Source organism: Haemaphysalis longicornis, unplaced genomic scaffold, assembly GCF_048455015.1.
Source record: "Haemaphysalis longicornis isolate Haplotype H1 unplaced genomic scaffold, Haemaphysalis longicornis Haplotype H1 scaffold_1, whole genome shotgun sequence".
NCBI classification, from domain to species: Eukaryota; Metazoa; Arthropoda; class Arachnida; order Ixodida; family Ixodidae; genus Haemaphysalis; species Haemaphysalis longicornis.
Window position 1 is genome coordinate 156783014 of NW_027526203.1, and position 26128 is coordinate 156809141.

The 26128-nt window shown below is 48.9% G+C and overlaps 1 protein-coding gene and 1 non-coding gene across 2 annotated transcripts in view; one reads left to right on the top strand and one right to left on the bottom strand.

Moving 5' to 3' along the window:
* Nucleotides 1-7113: 7113 nt before the first annotated feature.
* The window catches only part of LOC144166811 (phosphatidylinositol phosphatase PTPRQ-like), a 45575-nt gene continuing 26560 nt past the window's right edge, over nucleotides 7114-26128 (bottom strand). The window contains exons 6-11 of the mRNA XM_077696303.1: nucleotides 19286-19505; nucleotides 16869-17159; nucleotides 15400-15500; nucleotides 11311-11521; nucleotides 8475-8651; nucleotides 7114-7266 (exon numbers count right to left, since the gene is read on the bottom strand). Coding sequence (XP_077552429.1) covers nucleotides 7160-7266; nucleotides 8475-8651; nucleotides 11311-11521; nucleotides 15400-15500; nucleotides 16869-17159; nucleotides 19286-19505 — 1107 coding nt within the window. The 3' untranslated portion in view covers nucleotides 7114-7159. The remainder of the gene's footprint in view (nucleotides 7267-8474; nucleotides 8652-11310; nucleotides 11522-15399; nucleotides 15501-16868; nucleotides 17160-19285; nucleotides 19506-26128) is intronic.
* On the top strand, nucleotides 14746-14817 carry Trnat-ugu (transfer RNA threonine (anticodon UGU)). The gene has a single exon. It is a non-coding gene; the product is annotated as a tRNA-Thr (tRNA).

Genomic DNA, 26128 nt, shown 5'->3' on the forward strand with positions numbered 1-26128 from the left:
TGCCGTGCACCAACGGTGCAGCGGTGACGGAGCTGATGGCAGAGTAACGTAACTGCTCTGTTCGTCTAGGTTCGCGTTACTCGTAATGGTTTCTCGAATGTCTTTTAGTGCGCAACCCTTAAGTGCCCGCTCCTGTGGTTTCACGGCACCGCCGTCTCTCGTTGTAACCGAGCGAACGAAGGGGACACCGAAGACGAGCAAGATAGAAGGTGCAGGAAGCGGAGGAGGGAAGTATGGTGAAAGTGTGAGGGGAGAGAGAGTTGCTTTATTGGAAGAGAAACGAAAGTCGAATAAGCTGATGACTGCCCCTCGAGCTGAGGGTTCCTGAATCAAGACTGAGTCTAGGAGGAGGACAGACAGAAAAGAGGGCGGATAGAAACAAGACAGAAAGGGAGAATCAGATGACGCGTCACAAGCGAACGCACGGACAGCACTGGTGGCATCAATGCCGGTCCGAGAGTCCCGTGTCCTTTAAAAAGTCCAGCAGGGCACAGAACGCTTTTTCGAGATTTGATGTGTGACAGTCCCGGAACAACAGCTTTGATTAGATGCATGAAGGCAGTCCCAGTTTCGCATACGACGCTCTCAGCGCCGATCGATCCTGGGAATGTTGTGGACACTCGCACAGTGCATGCGCGAGTGTCTATTGCAAGACAGTGTGGGCAGGCGGGTGAAGTAACGATGCCAAGCCTGTGTCTTCTTTCCGCGCAGCGTTGACAGCCGATTCGCAAACGAAGAAGGCGAGCACGGTCAGCTCGGGTCAGTCCCCTCGAAGGAAGCGGCTGCGGTGGCTTGCGGGATGCAACTCGGGAGTCAGGGTGCATGGCTTAGAGGTCCTTTCGGTTAAGGTACCGCGCGACGTCCAGGGGGCTGATTGCCTCACTCATCCAAGTGGATGGATGATGCGCTTCTTTTGCCAGGCGATCAGCCTCCTCATTTCCCTTGATTCCTACGTGAGCGGGTAGCCATTGCAAATGTATGCCAAGGCCTTTGGCGCTGAGGCTGTGCAGTTTGCTGGCAAGAAGTCGTACAGCGAGACAGCTGAGGTGGGCCCGGTCGAGCCTCAGGATGGCAGCCTTCGAATCTCACAGGATGGCTACTTTCCGGTTGATGAGGTTCTGCTCGCACTCCTTGATGATGTCCGCAGCCAAATGAAGGCCCGCGATTTCGGCCGTTGTGGAGCTGCTGGACACTGGCAGGCGGCATTGCCTGTCCGAAGCGAAGGCAGGCGCGATGGATGCTGCAGCCGCCGCCCCCTTGTCTGGAAGCACGGACCCATCGGTGAATATCAGCACGTGCCCTCAAGGTTCTTCCAGCAGGCCGCTGCTTCATGCCTTATTTCACACAGTGGAGTTATCCTTTTTGAGGCCACGGGCGGTAGAGTTGCACTTATGGGGATCTCATTCGTCACGTGGGGTGGAGGAGGTATGAAGTGTCGGGGGATGGCCTATCACCGTTTCGAAGTTACGGACAATCATACCCATTCGAGAGTGAGGTCTTTCTCGTAGCCGTGCAAGGAGGGCGCCTCCGTCTGGAGCCATATGGAGCCGCTCGACGTGATTGAGGGCTCGCTGTAGGGCGCGGAGTGCGAGGGGCCAGGCACCGGCTTCAACAAGAGTGCCCGCGCATTGCGACGAGCGTGGCAAGCCTAGAGCGGTCCGAAGTGCATTCCTATGCTCGGCCTCGAGCTTCCTCCACCGTGTTGGCTTGACGGTGACAAGGGGCATAGCGTAGAGGACTGCGGGGCACACCATAGCATCGTAAACTCGAAGTGCCCAAGTGTGTGAGCACCCACGCCTCTTGGCCAAGAGTTGACGGATGGCTTTCAGGACACGACTGGACTGGCCGAGCAGCTGGTTGCCGAGACGGCGTGAGACACTCTCCCCGGCGGCGACGCGCTACGGGATAACCGAGAGAACGAAGAGGCCACTGAAGGTAGAGGGAACAGGAAAGCGGAGGGTGAAATTATGGCGAAAGCCGCGAGATATGGTCTCCTACGGTGATGCGTGACGACGCGAGAGTATATCGCGCGCCTTCGTGCGTTCGCTGATCCAGCAATCAATCCCTTCGTGAGAGGGAACAGCTATGCGCCGTCACTTATAAGACTGCAGTTCTCTCTGCGCACACATTTCACATTAGGGAGTATTTCAATCATCAGCCACATCTTCGTAAAATTCAGCTAAATAGCCCCTTACCCATTCATTGGCCTTTTGCGCTTACTACAATAACGATTATCATCATCATAAGCAGCAACAGCAGCCTGTCTCCGCCCACTGGAGGGCAAAAGCGTCTCCCATAGATCTCCAATTATCCCGGTCCTGTGCTAAGTGCGACCGCTTTATCCCCGAAAACTTCTAGATCTCAGCTACCAACCAACCTTTCTAGCGCCCCCTGCCACGCTTACCTTCTCTGGGGATCCACTCTGTTACCCTTAATGACCAACTGTTACCTTGCCTTCGCATTACATGCTTTGCCCACGTCCATTTCTGCTTCTTAATTTTCACTAATATGTCTTAACACGCGTTTGTTACCTGACCAACTCCGCTCTCTTCTGGTCCCTTTATCATCCTCCGTTCCATCGCTCGCTGAGTCATTCTCAATTTAAGTTGAACTCTCTTAGTCAGCCTCCTAGTTTCTGCGTCGTAGGTGAGTACCGCTAAAATGCAGCTGTATACACTTTCCTCTTCAGGGACAATGGTAGGCTGCCATTCTTAGGCCAGTTACTTAGGCCACGTAGTGACCCCTGATCCCAACCATGAGGCCGCGATAATTAGAAGGATAAGAATGGGGCGAAGTGCATTCGGCAGGCATTCTCAGACGATAGCGATGTCACCGTACAATTAGGAGCCACATCAGGTTTCACCATTCCACCTGGCAGAGGATGCCACTTCCCAAGATGGCAACACCCAAGAATAGACGCATTCCTACGTAGGGGTCTAAACTCACCATATGACAGTGGAACTGTAGGGGCTACAAGAACAAGGCCAGCTCATTGGCTCAGTACATTGCGTCGGCTCAGGAGTCACCAGATGTCGTTACTCTTCAGGAAACAAACTCCCCGGCAAAACATCCCGGCTTTATCTCATATGAATACGGACCCTCAAGTTCTCTCGCCACGCTAGTAAGCAAACGAATCACAGCTATACAGCACCCGCTCCAGCAGTCGGAAAAAATTGGAATACTAACGGAAATTGTCCCGAGGAAAGTTAAAGTGGCGCAGAGCCTTTTACTAAACATATATTGCCGTCTAAGAGGCCAAGATGCCTCTCTTTCGTCATCAAGCAAGCAAAAGGCATTGCACTGTCTAATCCGCTCATCATCGTGGGAGATTTTAACGCGGCACACCCTTTGTGGGGATACAGCTACACCAACAAGAGAGGAACCGCTTTGCATTCCAGTCCTTGAAGAGGAAAACTTCATCCTGCTGTCGGACCCGCATACTCCCTCGCGTATGGAAAACAGCGTCTCCAAAGACACGTCCCCTGATCTCTCCATCACTTCGGGGAACGTCACGGCTATGTGGTCTCACACCGGGGAAAACCTGGGAAGTGACCATTCGATCCTAGCCACGACAATACTTGGAGAAGAATGGGTTATTCCTCTGGGCAGGGCGAGCCTCACGGACTGGCCTAAGTTTCGTGAGCGAAGGGAACAAGCCCGATTCGACAGTGCAACCAACCCACCGCTCACTCTACAGGAATGGGCTACCCAACTCCGCAATGATATGAATTCTTTCACAAAAATAATTAGGACAACCACTACAACCCCCTGTGTAGACCCTCACCTCCTCCACTTCTGGGAAGCGAGAAGAAGCATCATCAAATGCTGGAAACGACAGCGCCTTAATCGTCGTTTGAAAAGGAGAATAGCCCTGCTAACAGAAGAAGCAGCCCGCTATGCGGCTCACCTGTGCAAAGAAAGCTGGCTATCCCTTTGCGACAGTCTCCGGAGCAAACTCAGTACATCAACGACCTACAGACTGCTCAGATATTTTATGGACCCTTCAAAAAGCAAGACCGATTCAAACCAAACCATGCAAAAAATAATTCAGTCGCACCCAGGAGATTCCAGTGCCCTCATGAAGTCCCTCCTGGACAAGTACCTCCCCGTCCATCCGAAAACGCCACTACCGCCGTACTCGGGACAGCCAAATCTCAAACTGGATGAAGACATCAACATCTATGAAGTACAAGCGGCACTGCAGACCATCAGACGCAACACAGCCCCAGGGGTGGACTGCATCACCAACAAGCTTCTAGCGAACTTGGATGATGATTTCATCATTGAACTCACCGCCCACCTGAACACGGTATGGAGGTCGGGCCAACTTCCGGAAGACTGGAAGACGGCAGAGGGGCGCCTTATTCCGAAGCCCGGAAGACCACAGAGCACCGAGAACCTGCGCCCGATATCCCTAACCTCGTGTTTGGGAAAGCTTCTAGAGCACGTCATCCACAAAAGGCTACAGCAGTACCTTGAACAAAATAACATGTTCCCACATACCATGTGTGAATTTCGCAATCACCTCTCCACGCGGGACATCCTTCTTCAACTGAAGGAAGAGGTTATGCTGAAATGCTCGAGGGACAGCCCGAAAGCCATCTTAGTCTTGGATTTAAAAGGTGCGTTTGACAATGTCAGTCATACGGCCATACTTAAACAACTGAATGGCCTTAACTGCTGGGAACGTACCTACAAATACATTCGAGACTTCCTCGACGGCCGAAAAGCCATTCTGATGGTGGCAGGTTTAAAGTCCAATACAATTTCTCTCGGCAACAAGGGCACACCCCACGGTGCGGTCCTTTCCCCCTTGTTGTTTAATGTAGCCCTCGTAGGCCTCCCTCCGCTCCTGGATGCCATACCAGGCATACGCCATGGATTATATGCGGATGACATCACCATATGGGCCACTCATGGGTCACTGAGGGAATGGAGACCCACCTACAACAGGCAGCCGACATTGTCTGTGAATACGCACGACAATGTGGCCTAGCGTGTGCGCCGCAAAAATCTGAGCTGCTTATCGTGTCACCAGGTAAAAAACTCCCTCCCGGGTCGCCAATCACCTTCCTAGAAGTGGATGGCCACCCAATTGTTCCAACTCAGCAGGTGAGAATCTTAGGCATGCTTCTACAAGCGGATCGCTCCAATACCAAACTGCTGGCCCGACTTAAGCACACCACGGAGCAAGTCTCCCACATGATCCGCAGGGTCAGCACAAAAACGAGAGGTATGCGAGAGGCGGGTGTGCCAAGGCTAGTCGAAGCCTTTGTCATCTCTAGGATTACTTACGCATCCCCTACGCTGTGCTCTCGAAGGCTGAAAAGGACAAGGTAGAGACTATCATACGCAAGGCATACAAGCTGGCGTTGGGACTACCTGTCAGCACCTCGACACAGAAACTACTACACTTGGGAGTTTGTAATACCTTGGATGAATTCCTCGAAGCTCATCACATGAACCAATTATTACGTCTGAGTTCCACCTCCACCGGCAGAACAATTCTGAACCAGCTATGCCTGCGCTCACCGATTCAACACCCACAGGCCGATGCGACTCAGCTTCCGCATGTGATTCGCCAATTTATTGATGTGGCCCCACTGCCCCGGAACATGCATCCAACACACCACCAGGATCGCAGCGATGCCAGAGCGAAAGCAATCTTCAAACGGTACGGCCAAAACTCCACCACAGTATACACGGACGCAGCATCCTATCCCGGGGGGAGAGCTACGACCGCTGTTGTGACTAAAGCCAGAGTCCTTCAATAAAAAATTGAAGGACTCTGCTACAGCTCAAGCCCTCCTCACAAGTGCATCAATTCCTACCACCCATGCACTACAGGCAGAAGAAGTGGCCATAGCCCTAGCAATTGTTAAAACCCCTGCACAGCTCATCATTACGGATTGGCAACAAGCATGCAGAACATTCTCGAGCGGCTTCCTCTTACCCTGCGCCACACAAATTCTACTGCAGCATCCTCCACAACCCCGTGTAAGGATTATTTGGGCTCCCGCCCATGCCGACGTCTCCGGCAACGAAGCTGCCCACCAGCATGCCCGAGATTTGACACACCGGGCTAGTCAGGAGTTCGGCGAGCAGTGGCGTGTCTGTCCCCTTTTGTCATAGACAGAAATCACGCAGCACTACCGCCTGCAGCGAACAATGTACCCTCCTCCACACAAAAACCTCACAAAAGAGCAAGAACACCACCTTCGATGCATCCAAACCAACACCTTTCCCCACCCAACTAGAGCCCACATTCTGGCCCCCACCCTCTACTCCTCGGAATGCCGCTTCTGTGAGGATCCGGGCACGCTTTACCGCATTGTGTGTGGCTGCGAGAAGAACCACAACCTACACCCCTGCCCTTCTCCTCCCCGGAGCACTGGTAGAGAGCACTGTCCAGCTCGGACCCTGATGACCAGCTTTGGCTGGTGAAGAGGGCTCAAGAAGCCGGCCGGTCTCAAGGGGTCCTGGAATAAGGACTCTTCCCGAACGCGAACTGCTTTATAGGGACGTTTATTCCTCCTCCTCCTCCTGTCAGATGTGAATATACGGTGAGGTGGTAACTTTTATCAAGCAGTATCGGAGGAACGATTCGAATGGTGGATATAAATAAAATGCATTAACTTAAAATTGCAGAACTAGGCATAGTACCTTAGCACTGCCTTCGCCACGAGGGCGCATAGAAGGTCGCGATATTTCTTTTACACTAATTGCTGTCAATGTCGTGCAGCCGGTGTTTCCCCTTCAACCAAATCTTTAGGCTAACCCAGACTGCTGATTTGATTGATTGATTGATTGATTGATTGATTGATTGATTGATTGATTGATTGATTGATTGATTGATTGATTGATTGATTGATTGTAGGGCTTAACGCGCCGACGCAACTCAGGCGATCAGGCGCGCCGTAGTGGAGGGCTCCGGATTAATTCAGACCATTTAGGGATTATTAACATGCGCCGAAATCTCGTACACACGGGCGTTTTAGACTGCTGATTCGCCTGGTTCGGTTCACATGCCGCAGAGAATTTCAGGAGCGTCATATTTCAGACTGTGTGATTGGCTTTTATTTGAAAGTTGTTAATAGTGCAGCCATCACCATCATGAAGTGTTCGACATTGACTTGAATACCGTTACTGGCAGCGAGATTTATTTCAAAAACGTTTGAGCAGCTTTTCCAACGACACTGTTGCCGTTTTCAAGATCGTTGTACGCAGCAACGCTGAAGCTGCATGAACTCGCTGCTCTGGTGAGATCTGCAAAAAATACCCCGAAAGGCTATAAATATTCAGGGAGCCGAAATAGGGGCATACTGCGCAGTGCGAGCGAAAACTCAAGGGTTCTGGCAAAACGAAATTTTACGCAATACTTACGCACATATATAAAGTCCCCCTCTCCCTGATAGAGGGGAGCGGGCATCGAGATGGACATCACATTTACCAGGACCTGTCAGTAACTATGAGGTCGAAGAGTAATTAAAACCCTGGAATCATGTCTGCTTCACTGCCCCTCAAGCATAATTTTGTGCTCAAAATGCTACGCAGCGCAAGTGTTCTAAACGTTTGGAACCACGTTGCAGTTTGAACACATACAGGAAATTTGATCTTGGCGTTTAAGTGTGTTGGAGCGCCAATATACTTATCCGCAAACCCTGTCAAGGATCATTTGTACTGAAATGCAGATTTTTGAGGAGTAGGAGAAGTCGTCAATATTGGCGCTTTTGCAATTTCATAAAGCCTAAATGCGGCCTACAATCAGAGAAAAGTTTATCATTTTTGCTGCGGAGCAGTATAGCTCTATCATCCAAGTAAATGTCCATGGCGATGTCAGCACAAACCTATCATCATTAAGACGGCAGGAACATGCCTACTCAGGGGGACTGGCCATACCGATAAAGATTACGGTTGCGTATGCTACTCCGAGTGCAAAAGTACCCAATAGAATTGAAACCACGTAGTGACGTCACCGCACTTTGATATATTGCTGTTTTTTCTGACAGCCCTCTAACTATACGAAGCAAAAATACAAAATATGTTATTCTGAAGCCATACATAAAAATACATAACTTGTCAAACGATACACATACTGACAGTGGAATAATTACAAGCACAGTTTTGTAACGAAAGATATATTCAAACCAATTGTACCCTCGCCCACGTATCCTCGTCTATATAATCTTGGGGAGCGCATTTAACCCAACCCTCCAATCTTTACCCACTCCCCTTTGCCTCCATGAGCTGTGGGGGAACCTGACCACCAGTGTTGCCTTAGATGCCCAGCAAATACTGCTCTCCAGGACTGAGACAGCACGGCCTTCCCGTGGTCTCCTCAACTGAGGGACCACTCCCACATCACCAGGCTGGAGAAAGTCATTCAACAACAAAAACAACTCTTCCCAACTTAAACAGAAGTGATTCTCGCGTCTTCTCATCTGGGGAACTTTCGAGCAACGTATATTTCGTACCAGTTATCACGATCGTGGTGCTGGGCACCGCAGTGGTGGTGTTGCCTTGTCCAGGGCATGCCCACGTCACCATGTAGCCAGTGAGCGGACCGGCAGGAAGGCGAGGCTTGTTCCACTCGAGATAAATCTCTCCGTTGCCGGCTCGCTCGGCCCTCAACCCCACGGGCTCACTCGGCTCTGCAAACAGGTCACGGACAGCGCCCGGGCTGCTTCTCGATTTCGCCACCACGCACAGAGGTCAGCCGAGCACCTAACTCTGGAAAATGTTGCTGGGCTGGGCCTTCCATTCAAGGGGTCAGTAATGCCGCACAATATCAAGAGCTAGCTCGCTCGAACACACAATTGGGCCCTAACTAACGAGCACCAAGTATTTAAAAAAAAAAGATAGGCTGCAGGAAACGAAGTTGAAGTGGGTTATGCCAGTTTCCATGAGAAGCAACGCCAGTCTTTATTTCATGGCCAAAATTGTAACACATAAATTAAACTATGGAACTTAATTTTTTGTACTATTCCGAGCACTGAGGTGCGCAACAACCACATGCGCTTCAATTAGAAAGTAGATTCTCACTTCTATAGCAAAGACCACGCTTAACTCACAAAAGCTACTGCTTCAGGCCTGCTTCTGCCGAAAAGGCGTTCCGAACTGCTTCTCGCCCTAGTGAAGAGCTCATCACGGGGTCGGCAGCTCCTTCCACCACTTTTCAAACGTCAATAACCGCCATATCACGGTTGAGAAGTTTTCTCACAACAAATCGCAGGAATGCGACGCCTAGTAACCAGGGTACTTAAAATGCACAATAAACAGGCTACTCTTAGATGTTAATGGGGAGCTCAAAAAGGCAACAACGTGAAAAAAAACACTAAGGATTAATATAATCCTTAATGAGAAATTTTCGCCCAGCGCGAACTGCAGTCTTCACAGCAAATAGCTCCTGCGTCTCAGGAACTGATCTTGTGATCAGCGAACTCACGGCGGCGCGCGCTGCTCTACCGTTATCTCGCAGCGGGCCGCCGCGGCGGAGTATCTTGTTGCTAATCGTGTTGGAACCTCCCGCGCAAATGTCAGGCGTTTAAGTGGGCAAGTATAAGAGGAAACGATGTGGAAGCGTGCCTAAAAAGCCCACCCTGGCGATTTATGCGCAGTAAAAGGCTTCGATCGGCGGCTTCCAGCTGTGTGAAAACAGCTTGAGAAGCACGGTACTCTTTGAGGCCCGCGCGTAAGCATTCTGTACGCTTGCTCGCCCGAAAACTTTCGATGGCAAAGTGTGCGGTTTGGTCTGTAATGCGTAATGCTTGTACTGAGTGGGACGAGAGCTGCAAACATTCGGGTTAAGTGGTTACGCGGGCTTCGTTTTTGTGCATTTTTGTACGCCTGCTACCGAGTCACATAGAATATAAAAAATACCTCGAACAAACGTACTAATAAAAAGAATTAAAATTCATCTGGGAGCATTAAAATTTACCCGGAGCACGTTCAGTGCATAGCATATCTGCCCACAAACTCATCCTCTGCCAACATTTACATACGGACTTCGCTCGAATCTCCTGGTGGCAACTCTACTACTCCAGATAATATTAGGTGAGATGAGTAGGCAACCTAGCCACGAAGCCTAAATGTCCAGTAGGAAACAGAAATGACTTTTAACGCGAATTGTTAGCGTAAATTCCCCAAGTGAACACTAAAAAATCCCGGGCCATCTCCACTAACGTGAAACTTGGTGAGGGGCGAAGCATGCAGTGTGTTAGTGCATTCAAAGATTGCAAGTCTCGCTCTGGCCGCACGGCGCGCACTGATTGGGCGCCGGTGGAAGGAGAATTCGTGCGCTTGCTGAGGCTGTGGTGCCCTCTGTTGCGTTAAACCGGACTTAAGCAGTTTGATGCCCCATCTGCCCTAGTTTGCGGTAGTGGCAGGGGTCAACGCGAGCGCAGTGCATTGCCTGCGCCTCGCCTTGGGGGCTCGTGCTCAACAATTACCGAGGCCCCAACCTAGGTAAGTATGCCTTTTCTTGCTTCGACCAACAACCCGACCCGATCAGGCCTAGCGTCAAGATCCGATGGATACCTGAGCGTAACACAAATTATAATCAGTATACAAATAGCTCCTGCTTGTGCTTGATGATAGTTCAAGCTGTTAGGGAGCGCTCGACAAATATTTAAATTATGTTAGTTTATTTTGAACCGGTTTTATCTATGTTGCACTTTTCTTTTAGCACGCGTTACGTTCAAGCGCGAGGCGTTGGAAAACGAGTGTCCCGGTGTTTTAGTACCGTAACTACATGAGACGACGACGACAGGAGACTCCGACAAGCAGAGTTCCTAATGGGGTTCGCCCCTAAAACGTTCCATGGAAGTTACAGAGGCAGGCACTTTCCCTGCACACATTTTATATGGATTAAAGCAACCCCTGTTCCAACCGACGGCTCGAATCTGACGCCAAAATCTCTTTGGGGAGATCACTCTACAAATGGAAATGTATGCAAAGTGATCTATTCTTTTACTCTAAAAACAGGGGTGCGTTTATCACCAATCATTGTATAGAAATTCACCAAGCTGGAGTCACTTTCACAGTAGAGGGCAGCGCAATAAGCGAAGACGAGACAAACACAAGCGCTTTTTTTGTCTCGCCTTCGCTTTGTCCCGTTCATTGTGCTGCCCTCTGCTATGAAAGTTATATACCAACCGGCTCAAGCTTCGACTCTTCGGTGGAGTCACAATTCAGGCAAAAGGAACACCAATTCCAACCAAAATGCAGCCGAATACCACATACTCCCTCGCTTGCTGCCACCCGTACTGCAGGAATGGAAACCGACTGCAGTTTGAAACCGGCGAAATATACCTGAGACCTCGGTGCGGACGTAAGCCCAGGCCTCCGGGCCGCATCCATGTTTACTGCAGCCACGCACAGCCACGTCGTAGTTTGTGAATGGCTCTAAGTCGTGCAGTCTCAGAAAGACCCGGTTCTCATGCGGCGAGGCGGAGTGGAATGTCACGTCGCAGGCCACGGGGCCCGTCGTACACGTGCCCCATGCTTGGTTGTCCATATTTACCTGCGTGCATTGGAAGACGCCGAACAATGCGCAGAATCGCTTTCGACGCGCCTCGCTCCCAAAGACCATCACTACGTTCAAGAAGTAATTGTTAACCCCAGCAAGACTGCCGTGACCCCCGGGCAGGGACTAGTGCGTCTACGGCCTATCATGAGCAGTCAACTGACGGGGAACCCTCTTATACTACCTTTTCCAATCAAGGCTGTCAGAACAGAGGCCCTCGCTAAAAAGGGGGTCCCCTTCACCCCGTGCGGTCAGATTAATGCTGGCTACCACCCTCAAGCGTCAGATACAGTTGTAGTAAATATAAATACCCCAGAAGGTGAAGGAGAACACAGTCGCCCAATAAGCCTAAGTGATAAGGCATCCGAGATCTAATCGGAAAGCGTGGGCTTGGTCCCCACTCCGGACGCATGTTTTTCTTCACTTTCTTTCCTTTACAAACCATTAACAAAAATGTCGCTTCACTAATCGTAGAAAAAAAAGTCTAATACTTCCCCTGTACCTCCTTTGGCGTTATAGACTGCCGGCCTAATAGAAACCGGATATGTTGCTTTAAAAAAAAACGATGTTTTGGCCATTTTCCCCGAAGTTGAAAGCCGCGTCCCCCCATTAAACTAATCAATCGAAATATTCGAGAATAGCCGATTATTCAACCCATTTCGAATATTCCAAATCTTTGATTGATTGTGGGGTTTAACGCGCCGACGCAGCGCAGGCGATGAGGGGCTGCCGTAGTGGAGAGCTCCGCATTAATTCTGACCACCTGGGGATCTTTAACGTGCGCCGAAATCTCGTACACACGGGCGTTTCTGCTCTTTACCTCCATCAGAAAAGTGGCCGCCGCGGCCGGGAATCGAACCCGCGACCTCGTGCTCAGCAGCGCAACGCCTTAGCCACTGAGCCACCGCGGCGGGTTCCAAATCTTTCGAATACATAGTTTGCGAAGTGAATACGAATATAACATAATTAATATTCGAGTAATATTCGAATTTTTCGAATATTCGCACACCCCTACATTATTTAGTTTTTCGGTTCAGTTCCGGTTCGGGTTCAGCGGGCTAAAAAAACCCTGTTCGGTTCCGGTTTTCGGTGCGGTTCGGTTCCGGTTCGACACCTTGATCAAACTGCAACTATGACATGCATCCTTACGGAATCCCTCGTCCCGTATATACTACCGTATTCATTCGATTCTAAGCCTCCCTTTTTTTCCACGAACGCAATGCCCAAAGTGAGGAGGGGTGCTTAGATTCGAAAAATCCAAAATGACCTCCCCCCACATACACGCACACTTTTCGCGACCGTAGCAAGACGAGACAGGTGCACGGAACGATGTTATATGCAGCAAAAATTTTTAAAAAGTAGGCAGAGACAGCGAACTCACCTCTTCCGTCTGATACTCAGTCAGTCTCACTACCACTCGAGTGTGTAGCACCGCTTGAGTCGCTGCTCTGAGTATCTCACAGCAGGTTGTATTTTGTTTTATGAAACATTTCTTTTAAATCACTCAAGTGCAGTGAAAAGCAAAAGAACAGGGCGAGAAGGCGCGGTTGGCGGCGCGTTCCCTCGCATAAAAGGGGATGCATAGATTCGCGTGTAAACTTTTTTTTTCCAATTTCTTCTTTCTGAAACTAGGAGTGGGGGTGCTTAGAATCGCGAAAATACTGTATATAGTTACGCCCCGATGGACGCAGGCGCAAAGCGTAGAGCGATGACCGGAGAGCGGCACCTATTTATTACTCGAAGAGCCTGATTGAAGAAACCATGCAGAGCGGGCGTTTCTAGGGCGGCTTCCGAAGATGGCGGACCGATCCTGAGTCGCAAGCACAGGGGCGAGAGCTCTTACGGCGTCGTCTCCAAGCTATAAGGCTGTCCACCGCACATGGTGCGTACCCCCAATAGGGAGATTGTCCAGCAATATTTGTTGACGGGCTAGTTGGTCTGATACTCGAAAAGCTATGAGGTTTGCGCGGATGTGTGCGAGAGTGCCTATGCTATTTCGGCAAAATGGACAAGTGTCCTCTTCGGTTTCTGGGTAGAATTTTTTCATCAGGACTGGGTGTGTAAGGGAACCCGCCTGAATGCGCCTGATGATTGTTTGTTGTTCCCTGCTCAGAGTGCGGTGCGGCTCGGGGAAGGTGCGCCGATCCTCCCTATACTCGGAGGTAATCTATCTGTACGTGAGCAATACGAGCTCTACGGCTCGCTCCGGCGCCCTGTTCTTCGTTAATATCGCGGCTGCCTCTGAGGAGATCACCCCTTTCCTGTAGCCGCCGTATGCTCTTTTGGAGTCGGTGACCACCACCCTGGCACCCGGTTGGACGAGCGCCAGGGCTATGGCCACTTCCTCTGCTGTCGCTGACTCTCTGGTGTTGACTGCAGCGCTGTTTATCAACCGTTCCCCGTCGGTTACCACCGCTGCTGCTTTGATGCTGCCCTTGACGAGGGACGCATCCACGTATAGGACTCCCTCAATCCGCTGCATTTTGGAATTAACCGCCTGAGCTCTGGCTTCTCTCCTGCCACTCTCGCACACATCCTGACGGAGTGCAATTCACTCAAGTCCCCTATCCCCCCCACCCCCCCTCCACCCTCCACTATCCCACCCCATGAGCGATGGGAGACCTTACGGTCCAGCCCCGCCCTGCCGATCCAGCTCGCGCTGGCGACCAGGGGCCAGGAGCTGCTGGCCGTATATGGGTCCCGAAACCAGGGAACCACCCCGTCCGACGTCTGAGAAGACACCGTCATTTTATTTGAGCTAAACATTTTTTTTAATATACAGAAGAAAGAAAGAAAAACACGCGCCCAGAGTGGGGACCTTTTTCTTTCTTTCTTCTGTATATTAAAAAAAATGTTTAGTTCATTAACCGTAATAAAAAAGAAAAGAGCCTAACCACACCCCTATGCCTCCTTTGGCGTTGTAGACTGCTGACCTATCTTTCTGCATTTCCTCAACGAGCCCCTCATTTCCTTACTATATTATTCTGCGAAAGCCTAGCGAGGGTCTCGGTTCTGGCACCCTTGATGCCTAGGTAGCATAAGAGGGCTTCCCGCCAGTTACCCGCTCATGACAGGCTGTAGACGTTGGAGTCACGCCCCGGGGGTTGAAAAGAAGGTCCCCTTCTCCCCGTGTAGTCAGAGTGGCGCTGGCTACCACCCTCAAGTGTCAGATACACTTCTAGTAAATATAAATAGCCCAGAAAGCGAAGGACAACACAGTCGCCCAGATAGCCGAATTGGTAAGGCATTCGACATGTAATCGAAAGGCGTGGGTTCGATCCCCACTCTGGGCGCGTGTTTTTCTTTCTTCTGTATATTAAAAAAAATGTTTAGTTCATTAACCGTAATAAAAAGAAAAGAGCCTAACCACACCCCTATGCCTCCTTTGGCGTTGTAGACTGCTGACCTATCTTTCTGCATTTCCTCAACGAGCCCCTCATTTCCTTACTATATATATATATATATATATATATATATATATATATATATATATATATATATATAGAGAGAGAGAGAGAGAGAGAGAGAGAGGCGTGTATTCATCAAGAAATAGCGGGAGTTCAGAAAAAACGGGCTAAAGAGATAGTAGGCAGCCGAAGTGAGAAACCGAAGTGTAGGGCCCCAGATACGGCAGCTCCTACCAGTACTTCCCCACTCCATGAACTCAAGGGGATCTTGAGCCTTTGGAGTGGGCAAAGAGTGGGCTGCCGGTGATATCTCTGTGGAAGTGGAAAATTTGACATTTTATTTGTTCTTCCTTGAGCATAGTTGTTAATATCACGAGGCTGCGTGGAAAACATGTATTTAAAATATGGCAAATAAATTCACTTCTTTTCTTATTGGCCTGGTAAAATATGAATAATAATTTCACTCACCTGGAATTCATCGACGTAGCTAGTGTTAAAATCCCATCCGAGGAAGATGACGTGGGGTCCCTTCGCAGAGTAGGTTTCGTTCAGCTGGGGCATGTGGGGGACTGTTTTTTGTTGTAGCGGGGACACAAGGAGGAGAAAAATAAAAGGTGATAAACAAGCAAGGTAAAATTTTGAACATGGCTTCGAGATGAGGAATATCCCACATAGAGTCACAGCCAGAAATGTGGCACAGTCCACACTGCTGCGGAAACAGTTTTACGAACCAAATTAGTCGTTCTAAAAATTACTAAGCAATTGAAGTGCGGTCTTTTCAAACTTTTACCCCCCCCCCCAACACTTTGTGATGTGCTAGCACGCAGTGGCGGGGGAAATACACTAGTTGCATAAAATAGCTGGCTCGGGCACTTTGGTATCTAGCGTGCTTAAAAGTAGTTGGCGATGGTTTACTGTTCGGGTTCGGACGTTTGACCAGGCGAGAGTGAAGCATACCTTCAGTAACATCATACCAGTACGCGAGAAAAGTCAATCTTCAGTAATGTGGTACCAGGACATTCCTCAGAAAATCTCACAGTGGAATTTGCTATGAGATGGTCGGCGCTTACGTTTGGCCGTGTGGAATGAGAAATAGACACGGGGGAGCAGGATATTTGTTGATAGCACGCACTTGAGATTTAGAACTGCTAGATTAGGAGGTGCATTAGTGGGTTGTAATAACACCGTAACACTCCCCTCCCCCAACAGTTACTTGTAACAATCCGGAGCTACGGCTGACTGAATTCTCTCCATTTTAATCTCCTTCGTTGTCCCTCTGCGTAACCTACCTGTACTTCCGCTTAATCGATTATTCACTTCAAAGTAATCTACATTGATGTACGGGCTTATATATCCCAATTTATGCATTGAAGGGCCATCTCCAAGACATACTGTCAACAAAAATATCAGTCGGCTTTCATCTCGTCACAACTCTCTTCTCCATAAAGTGCGCACCTATTACGGGATACTAACTGTAAAATATACGGGTGAATGCGTCTGGAACAACATTCCCGTTGAAATAAAGTAAAGTAGTGTTCCGCATTACATTTCTTTCGCAAATTTTTAAGCGGTACTTACTTCCCGAGCTTTATGTTTACTAAACTCTTTTATCGCGTTGTGTTTCTTATTTTACCACGTTATATTTCCTGTCTTGTTCTCACTACGCCGTGTGATGCTATGAGTGAATTTTTTGCCTTGTTTTCAGACATTTGTAACCATGTTTTGTTTACTTCGTACTAAGTGCATGTTTTCACTGCCTGTTGTGTTATTGTTGTACTAAAGCTATTTATTCGTGGAGGTTCCCTCGACAGTTGCTAACTTCGGGACCTCCTCTGTGCTCTAACTTCGTTTATCCATGTTGCTGTATTCATTCATGAAAAAAAAGTTGGTTTGCCTAGAATAGCCGTCAAGGATCCTCAAGTGGCCCATATACGTACCCTCGCTACGTGTCCACGCCGTGACACTCGCCGGAGGACCGAAGACGACCGCACTGCCGACCTTGAACACCGTCCTCACTTCGACAAAGTACGAAGTGTCCTGCTTCAGGTTTTTCACCGCCACCTCCCGGTCACTGACGAAAATCTGACGGCAAACGAGGTCCCCGTCGCAGTAGCGAACTTGAAAGCCGTCGAAGTAAGGAAGTCCTTCGGAATGGGGAACATTGACGCGAATCGCAAGGGAGTCGCTCCCTGTTGGAACGGCGCTGAGTATTTCCGGCACAGGTGGGCCTAAATGCAGAGAAAAATAGATACAAACATGAGCACAGTTGCCGCTTGCAGGGACTTGGACGGGAAGTGAAATTTTCGTTCATGACTGATGACAGTTCACCATCATGGTTCGCGTTCTCTTGCTACCGTAAAAGTCCGCCCCCAACTCAGGGCTGACCTACTAATACAAAAGTGTTACTATGCGCGCTTTTTCGTGAGAAATCCATATGCCAGATAGCCCCGTTCTAGCAACACGCTGGAGTGTGCCGTGCAAACGCACTGTATCCATAACACACTCTACGGAAATGTGGTGTGTTTGTGAGCAGACAACTTTCTCAAGTACTGAAACCGGTGGCACAGTCCCAACGTGTAAACATTATTTAGCGCAGTCAAAACCTTCGGCACATTCACGGCTGAACACAATTGTATAATTGAGGGTAGTAGCGTCCGGTTAATTAAAAATACGCAACGAGTTGGTTGTTGTGGGAAAAAAAAGCAGGCAACCTGCTATTATCGCTGAAAATCTCTTAAAAAGAGGTGAGATAGTACGCAAGCATTCCGGTCGCATCTATCCTCATTATCTGACTGGTGGAGAAATCGCACGATTTTCTCCCTGTTTCTACCCTTTTTCATAGAGTGATGGGCTGTGCATCAAAAACACCTTCCTGACATTTTTATACTCTTGCCTCGTTCCCCAGTTATTCCCGGGAGGGCCTTAGTTAAGGAATACCTTTGCGGTTTGTTTACTTAATTTTCAGTTTTTTTTAATAGTCATACTTTTTTATTCTTTTCGCTTCGACGAACCATTGTTGCCGGGTTTGGCTATCGATAGCCGCCCAATCGGTCGCGTTTTCCCTACGTTTCATTGCAGCTGTCCATCTTTGGTTTTCCTCGGTTTCTTTATCCAGCAATAACTGCATTACGCTGTTATGTTCTATCTTATCCAAATTACGCAGTTTTGTGCAGGTGCAAAGCATTTCCCTGTTGGCGTTCGGGTACTGGGCAAAGTATGCTTGCGTATTAGAAGTGATTCCCTACTCTATCTATTGCCGCATATAAAGTACAGCAACGGCTCCCACGTAAGGCTTTCTACGAGGAGCGGAGACGACGCGGTGACGCCGAGAGGAAACTTCGATGAAAGGAGGCGGTCGGCGATCGCCGCGGTAGTTATAATCTAGGGAGAAATGATTGTCACAGTAGTGACGTCTAGTGGCGGTTGCAGAATCATCAACGATATGATGTAAACGCGACCAGCTGGACCGCACAGACGCCTTGCCTAGAAGAACTGCATTTACGCGAAACAAACCGGAAGTGGTAGAGCTGCATGTTTATTATAGAATTTTCGAAGACACAACGGAGACGATACGCCACGTTTTATGCGAGTGCCCACGCTACTCGGCTGAAAGAAAAAAGCTGTCGTCAGCGCTGAAGAACCTGGACTCTCGGCGGCCATTTTCGGAGGAGAAGATTGTGTGCCACTGGCCTTCTCAGTCATCCGCTCAGAAGGCGACTAAGGAACTATTACGTTTTCTACGGGCGACGAACTTGAACACTAGGCTATAGACTGAGAGCCTCCAGTGTCAATCACTGTCAGTGCCTCAGTGCTGGGCATACGTGTCTGGTCCAACTTTTCCTCTTTTTTCCCTCTCTCTTTTTGCCCATTTCCCCTTTCCCACGCGCAGGATAGCAAACTAGGCTCTAGACAGGTTAACTTTCCTGCCTTTCTTCTACATTCTTCCTTCCTTCCTTCCTTCGAAGACATGCATTTTTCTTAACACCACATAATTGCATTCGCAGAAAAATACATCTCAAAATTTCTAGCATTCATACCACCACGTGTGTCACTATTGGTGATGACAAGTTCTCATTCAGCCCAAGTTTCGAATAGCTTCCCAAAATGAGTGAAAACCTCTCGCAGCACGCCCTCACCGTATACGCCTGCATTTGAATCTGCAGAAAGAAGGTGGTGACTATCTTACGCTAGACGAAAGAGGGCGCTTGTGGGGGGGATTGTGTGTTGGCAGCACTTGCACTTGTACCTGGATTTTGTACTCAAACGTAATTATAGTGATCGATGTGTCATTACGGAACACGCAGCAAGGTCTATAAAGCTCCGCAACAAACGTAAGCCGAGCAGCAGTGCTCACTTGATGCCGCCGTGGAGAAGGCCGTTGTAGCGGCGCTGCCGCATCCTGTGTTTGAGCACGCCTGGACGCTGACGTTGTAGTTTTGGAGGGGAGAAAGGTCTTTCAACAGGAAACTGTAGCTTGGGGAATAGCGATGCGACACGCCCACCTTGAACGTGCTATTAGCACCACTGCCGAGCTGGTCGCTGACATTGTAGGCGTCCCAAGCGACTAGGGAAATCTGTAGAACGGGAAAAAAAGGGCCGACCCTTGGAGTGCCTCCTTTCTTGCGCAGTGAAAAAAATTAACTCGCCTTTCCGGCCCTGCGTAAACGTGTGACCAGCAAAGCTTTTTTAGCGAACGCCATAGAAACGGCACAGAATTTAGGCGAAAGGAAATTTAATTCCTCTAGAATGTTGTCGGCGGTCACCTCTTAAAAAAGCCGCCCGCATCTTCCCACGGGGGGAACTCGAGTAAATGCGTCGCATCTACTGGAGTCAAGCAAAGCGTCACGTCAAGCGAAAGCCAAGCAAAGACGCCCTTGACTGTATTCCGAACGCGCTCCGCCGCTTATATACGTTGAGGGGACTGCGTAAGCCGGTCCCAGTCGATGACGACGTTGGCGTACTTGTAAAGCGGCGTGGACTCTAGGTGTTTGAGCCAAGCGCGGATGTTGCTTCGCCGGAGAACGGCACACCGGTTATATGCGCAGCGCGCCCGAAGGAGAGGAAACCGCGGAAGAGAGAGTACTGCACATGCGCCGGCCCCAGCGCGTCTGCCGCGGCTATGACGCAACGTGCCGCGGCTATGACGCAACACAATCCAACACAATCCACTTTAATCCAATCCAAATCCAATCCAATACAAGCCAAGCCAAGCCAAGCCAATCCAATCGAATCCAATCCAATGCCCCTCGCGAGAGAGTGTTCGCTATCGCCTCGACTCGACGCGCATGCGCAGTGAGCGTGTGGATGGCGCCGACGCCGACGCCGGACATCGTGCGACTAACAAATGCTTTGTATTTAATGTATCAGCAGCTTCTTGACGTAGTTTGAATGAGTCAAGGATATAAGGCGCGTTCGTAGCCTCCCATTCTGTGTCGGCTTTGTGGCGCAGTGGGTAGAGCACCATGTACATTGCGTTCCGCCCGCAGGGTCGAGGGATCGAAACCAGGCGCCGGATAGTATTTTTTTATATAGTGTAGGGGGAGGGGTGCGGACTACGACTACGGACGTCAACGCGGGTGACATCGTGAGTTACTGAAATGCTCTGCATTTAAAAACACACGTGCAGGCACTTTTATTTTCACTTGTCGCGGCCCTGCATGGCGAGACCTGCGGCGGCAAGCCAGAGTGTCAGCGGCAGCTGCGTGACGTCGGACAACGAGCGTGCTCGCCCGCCGGAAGGCTCGCGCGCCCCTGGGATCAGCAGAAGAGACCCCACTGCGTGCGGAATAAACCTCCTTGACTCTGCATTCTGGTCCCAAAAGCCTTCGTGGCACGCGCTGTACTGATCTCGAAAAATGGGTGCCTATTAATGGTAGCTAACCCCCTCTGCCTCCAAATACGAGTGATGAGACGTGCAAGCGCCAGGTCGAAATAATGCTTGAAACGGCATGCAATTTTGTCGGCGACCGCGTTGAAATGCCACATACACCGGTGCGTTCGTTTTTTATAGCAGTGCGCTCGGCCCCCTTATTAGGTATTACGCGCAACTCGGGTCGACGCGCAACACAGCGTCGACCCGAGCGGTATGCGCTGGCTTTGGCGACAAGCTTTGTCTTCGTACACACTAAACTTTTTTACACCCTTTTAGCCAAAAAGGGCGTAGCATAGGTGGAAAAAGGGTGTTGGGAGGCCTTTACACCCTTTTTCTTGGGTCTCAACACCCTTTCTCTAGCTCTACGCCCTTTTTGTTTGAAAATAAGGGTGTTGATCAACTTCAACACCCTTGGTTTTTCTTAGGGTGTTGAAAGGGTGTGGAGAAGGTGTTCAGCTGTTGATTGAATAAGGCCATGTTCGGATGCATAATAGCACTGTAAAGAAGAAGACATCCCCTCATAGACTCCTCTACTCGCAAGAAATTTCCAAACGCAAAAAAAATAATTGCTCTTATGCAATGATCGCTCGTTTCCTTATTGGGTGCACCTCATGCCCCAAGTTTAGCTTTGGCACGTGAAACACCAATTTGAACCTTCAAAATTAAGAAGACTGTAGTCGTGTGGCGAAAAGGATGTTTACGAACTGCAACACGCTTCGCTTTCTGTAGGTTGTTGAAACGGTGTGAAATAGGTGTTCAGTTGCAAAAAAAGAACAGCGGAGCTGGGGGTCGACGTAGTTTCTTCCGGTGTTGCTAGGTTTTGTTATGTTTGCTAAGGTTTACAATGTATGACCGCACAGGGATGAGGCCAAATTTAACCGGATTTTACAAGGCTGTTCCAGTGTGCCCGCCTTCCCCCCCCCCTCCCCATTTCCAGGAGATCCAAGAGGAAAACAAGGTAGGTCGGCCCTCAGCGTTGCTGTTTCTCCAGCCTTGCACCACTATTGCAAGCTGCCGGAATTTTTTTTACCTTTTAGAATCCAAAAAGACTAGTACCTTTGAAATGGTACAGTAAGAGGTGCGGATACGCATACGCCCCTTGTGCTCACACTCTAACAAGCTCGAAAGCCGACTTCACTGTCATAATACCCTATCTGCGGTGGTACACCCTTTACAGGCGCCCCAGTTTTTTCTTTGTATTTTTTGCTAATGCTGCCGAAACTACCTCCTGAAGCTTAAAGAGCTTCACTTGTAATAAATTATGCCAATTCATATTGCTGTTAACATCGTGAGGCACAACCCCCCCACCCCCCGCCCGCTTGTAGAGAATGTTCAGTCCACCCGTGTAAACAGGTACAAAATGCCTCCAAAATTGGAGGTCCCTCCACCTTTTTTCTTCGCTGCCGGTCTTTTCTTACACCCTTTTTTTCTTTACGCCCTGTTTCTTAGTTTCGAACACCCTAATTTGTAGCTTTACACCCTTCTGGGAAAAAGGGTGTTGAAATAATGAACACCCTTTTTGAAGGGTGTTGAGGTGGCAGGGAAGATTTGTATGGTATTTAATAAAATTCTTTAAGTTACGGATCAAAAAAACTACTGCGTAATTAAAAAGGTTTTGCAAATCCACGTGTCGATTTGTATATTCTCGTAGTAAAATTCATACTTCCAAAATTAGCGCTAAAATATCAGTTTTTTGCGACAAGCCCACCGACTCCATCTGAGGGCTTTCCTCTGCTGGGTATAAAAGCAAGAACAGCACATGTATTGCTAAGTAAGTATGCACTCCCTGTACCGCTTGCATCCCTTGTTCCAACTGTAACTTGTACGTATTGGCTGTTTGTGTTGAATGCCGCGCGCTCCGCCGTTTGACATTGCCTCTGCGCATGCCATCACCTCAAAACAAGGGTGTGAGACTCAATACCCTTTTTTTAGGGTGTTGAGCATCCTCAACACCCTTTTTTCATCCATACACCCTTTTTTTGCCAAAACACCTTTTAAGGGTGTTGGCCATGGGACAAGATTTTTACACCCTTTTCGGCCCAAAAGGGTGTAAAAAAGTTTAGTGTGTAAGCCGGTTTTCCCACACTACGTTTTTCAATGCGCGCGCAGACGCCATGAAATCCCGTATCCTAGCCATAGCCGCTTCGCTTACAAAATTTGTCTGATGCACAATTAAAGAGGAGCAGCTCAACGCAGAAGCCGAACCTGAGCCGAATTCCGGTTTTTTTTGGGTGCAGTTGTTACAGAGGTGGCAGTGCACACAATGAACTGTTTTACAACCGTTTGGCCGAAAAAGGTCTAAAAATCTTGTCCCATGGTGCACACCTTTAAAAGGTGTTGCCGGTAAAAAAGGGTGTAAGGATGAAAAAAAGGTGTTCTTGTGAACACCCTAAAAAAGGGTGTAAGGTTGCTTAACACCGTAAAACAAGGGTGTAGGCAGCGCAGCCACGCGTGGCAATGTGGATCGGCTACGCGCGCAGGTTGACGCAAAGACATATTCAACACGCACAAGTCATACTTGGTGAGTTTGTGTGGTGAGAGTAAGATTGACCCAGGACCATGCCAGGGGAAAGTGCCCCCGAGATGCCATGGCGAGGCCGTGTCTCGTTGTTTGAGACTACGTGTTGTGGCGATACAACTATAGGGCGCGGCGGCAACATAGGCGCCTGTGTCTTCTGTGGCCACTTTTATTCCGCTTCAGGCAAGACCTTAGGTACGACCTGTCAGCCCAGTTGTTTTGGCTGGGAGAGTTGCGGTTCCCACGGCGCGCTGTTTATGTGAGATGTGAGTTTAAGTCGTAGAGGGGCGGGTCTGTTTGCAATTGATTTCCTAAATTCATTGGTGTGAAAGGTGTAACTGCATAAATGTCCTGCCCTCTCTATGTTTAGCGATTTTTTTGTCACCCTAGAATGTTGAGCTTGTGAATACTGTAACGATCACTGGTGTATACGCCATGTTTTGTGCCATTGTGAACGTCCACGGCTGGTGGTCGTAAAGTTGCCCCAGTGGTGTGCGGGAGCAAGCGAGGCTAGAGTTAGTTTACGCACTTCTTATTTAATTTTTCCTTCTCTTCTCTTCTTCCTCTCTTTTTTGCTGTGTAGTCAAACAGTGTACGTAGTTATACTTTTTTCAGGAAGCGCAGAGTGCTTAGTTGTCGTAAAGCGAACATTGTTCTCCCCATGCGGGTGTCTGGACGGATGGCGCCGCCCCTCGGCACTCCTCTTGTTAGTGGAATGGGCCAGCGCATTGGAGTGCCCAGCATTCCGTTTGTTTTCGCCGTGTTTGCCCCGGAACTTTTAATGCTTATGTGCTGTTGTGAGCGGATATGTCTGGCGAAACGACGTCTGTAAAAATGTGTTATGTTGTTGGCTGCACTAACAACTATGAAAATTTGTTTGGCGAATCTAAGGTTAGGTACACGCGTACCTCGTTGTCGTGGGCAGCGGCATTGTATGGCTGGCTCCACCCGCCCTGAATAGGAATATCGGTATTAGCATTCATGTCCAACGGTGGAATTTGAACCGTTTCCTCACCAGCTTGAATGGCGGGATATAAGGATACGGTTTGTAGGAAGACAGATGCACTTACGTAATGTTCGATTACGTAAGTTCGATTACTGCGTGGTCGGAGAATCGCTGTGGAAGTTTACAAAAAAAAATGACCAAACGAAACAGAAGTCACCCGATTTGGATAATGAGCTTGAACCGGTTCGCGAACCGGTTCGATGATTTGAATTGTCACTGAAATTAGAAAAAAAAAAACATTTAGTAGTTTAAAGCGACAGTAAAGTCAAAACACAAACAAAAATTCAAAATGCTGCTGTTCCCCAAGGGCAGTGGCGCAATTGCAAAGCAAACTTTAAAAAATCACGAGATATTAGAAAAACAGATGGAGTGGTGACGATTTACTACCTACTTTCTCGTCCAGACTTTATGTTGTCCTAGCGACTATTCATAAAGCCACCGCCAAGAGATATGACGGTGGGATATATATTCTGCCCTTTCATTTTTTGGTGAAATCGCAATCGTCGCTATGGAATCGCCTATCACGCTTACCTTGAAGCCTTAAATTTAGGTCTGCGTACTGGCGTGTTGAAATATCAGCGCTTAATACCAATGGCGCACATTTTTTTTATATTTGTAACAAAACAGAAAAACCCTACTACAGGCACATAAATACTACCAATGAATTAGATCATTTGGTCACCCTGAATAATTTCTTAGCTGTCACCCTATCGAATGTGTTAGCCACACTTTTGTTAAAAGTAAGCTTTAGTTAACGCTCAGTCACTGCATTATTGCTCTGACCACTGCAATTCCTTTTGCGAAAGCTATACTGGATGTGTGCATTACAATCAGTATGTCATCGTACCGCCTGACCCCCGGCCATCATTCCGTGTGCTACATTGCGTAATCTTATAACAGATTATGCTGTTACAAAATGAAAGGGAAATTTTACGCGCGGAGCATGAGAAGAACTTTTTTGGGTAGGCGCTCTTTAATTCGTCCACAGCAGTACTCCCCTCTGACCTGCCTCGGTGGCTCAGTGGCTAAGGCACTGCTGCGCGCGAGGTCGCGGGTTCGATTCCCGGCCGAAGCGGCCGCTTTTCTGATGGAGGCGAAAAGCAAAAACGCCCGTGTGTACAAAATTTCGGCGCATGTTAAAGATCCCCAGGTGGTCAAAATTAATTCGAAGCCCTCCACTACGGCGCGCCTCATCGCCTGTGCTGGGTCGGCGCGTTAAACCCCACAATCAAATCAAATCAGTACTCCCATCCGGATCGAGTAGCAGTAGAAGTAATGTAGCGAGTTGGGCAGTCAGTACAAGTGCACCTTCGAAAAAAAAAACAGATCTGAAAGAGAAAAAACTGCAGAACAAGCAGAAAAGATGATCGCTCGGCGAATGGGACAGTGTGAGGTACCGGCCGTCCTTTCTGCACGTGTCATCTGCTTTATTACTGTTGCTGCTTCCAAGACAAGGTCGAGGACTGCAGTTTCTTGCCAAGAGATTAAGTGCGCACCTTAACAGTTTTCCCTGACATATCTGTTGTTATTTGTACTTGTAAAAAACGGAGCTTGTCCACGGTACTGTCCTCAAAAATGGTCGTGGGTAAGGGACATCGAAGCCACTTTTGGTCAGCATCAAGCGGTTTAGCCACTGAGCAGCTCCTGCGGTCAAATTTGTCAAATATTACAATTTGCAGGTGTCGGACCTTTTAAAGAAATTATGAAATGGAAAAGGTTTGCACACATCGGGCTTTCGCTGCTGCACACTGGAGCACTCCTGCAGCCATTAAAGTTGCAGCTAGGGAAGGGCAAAATCGTT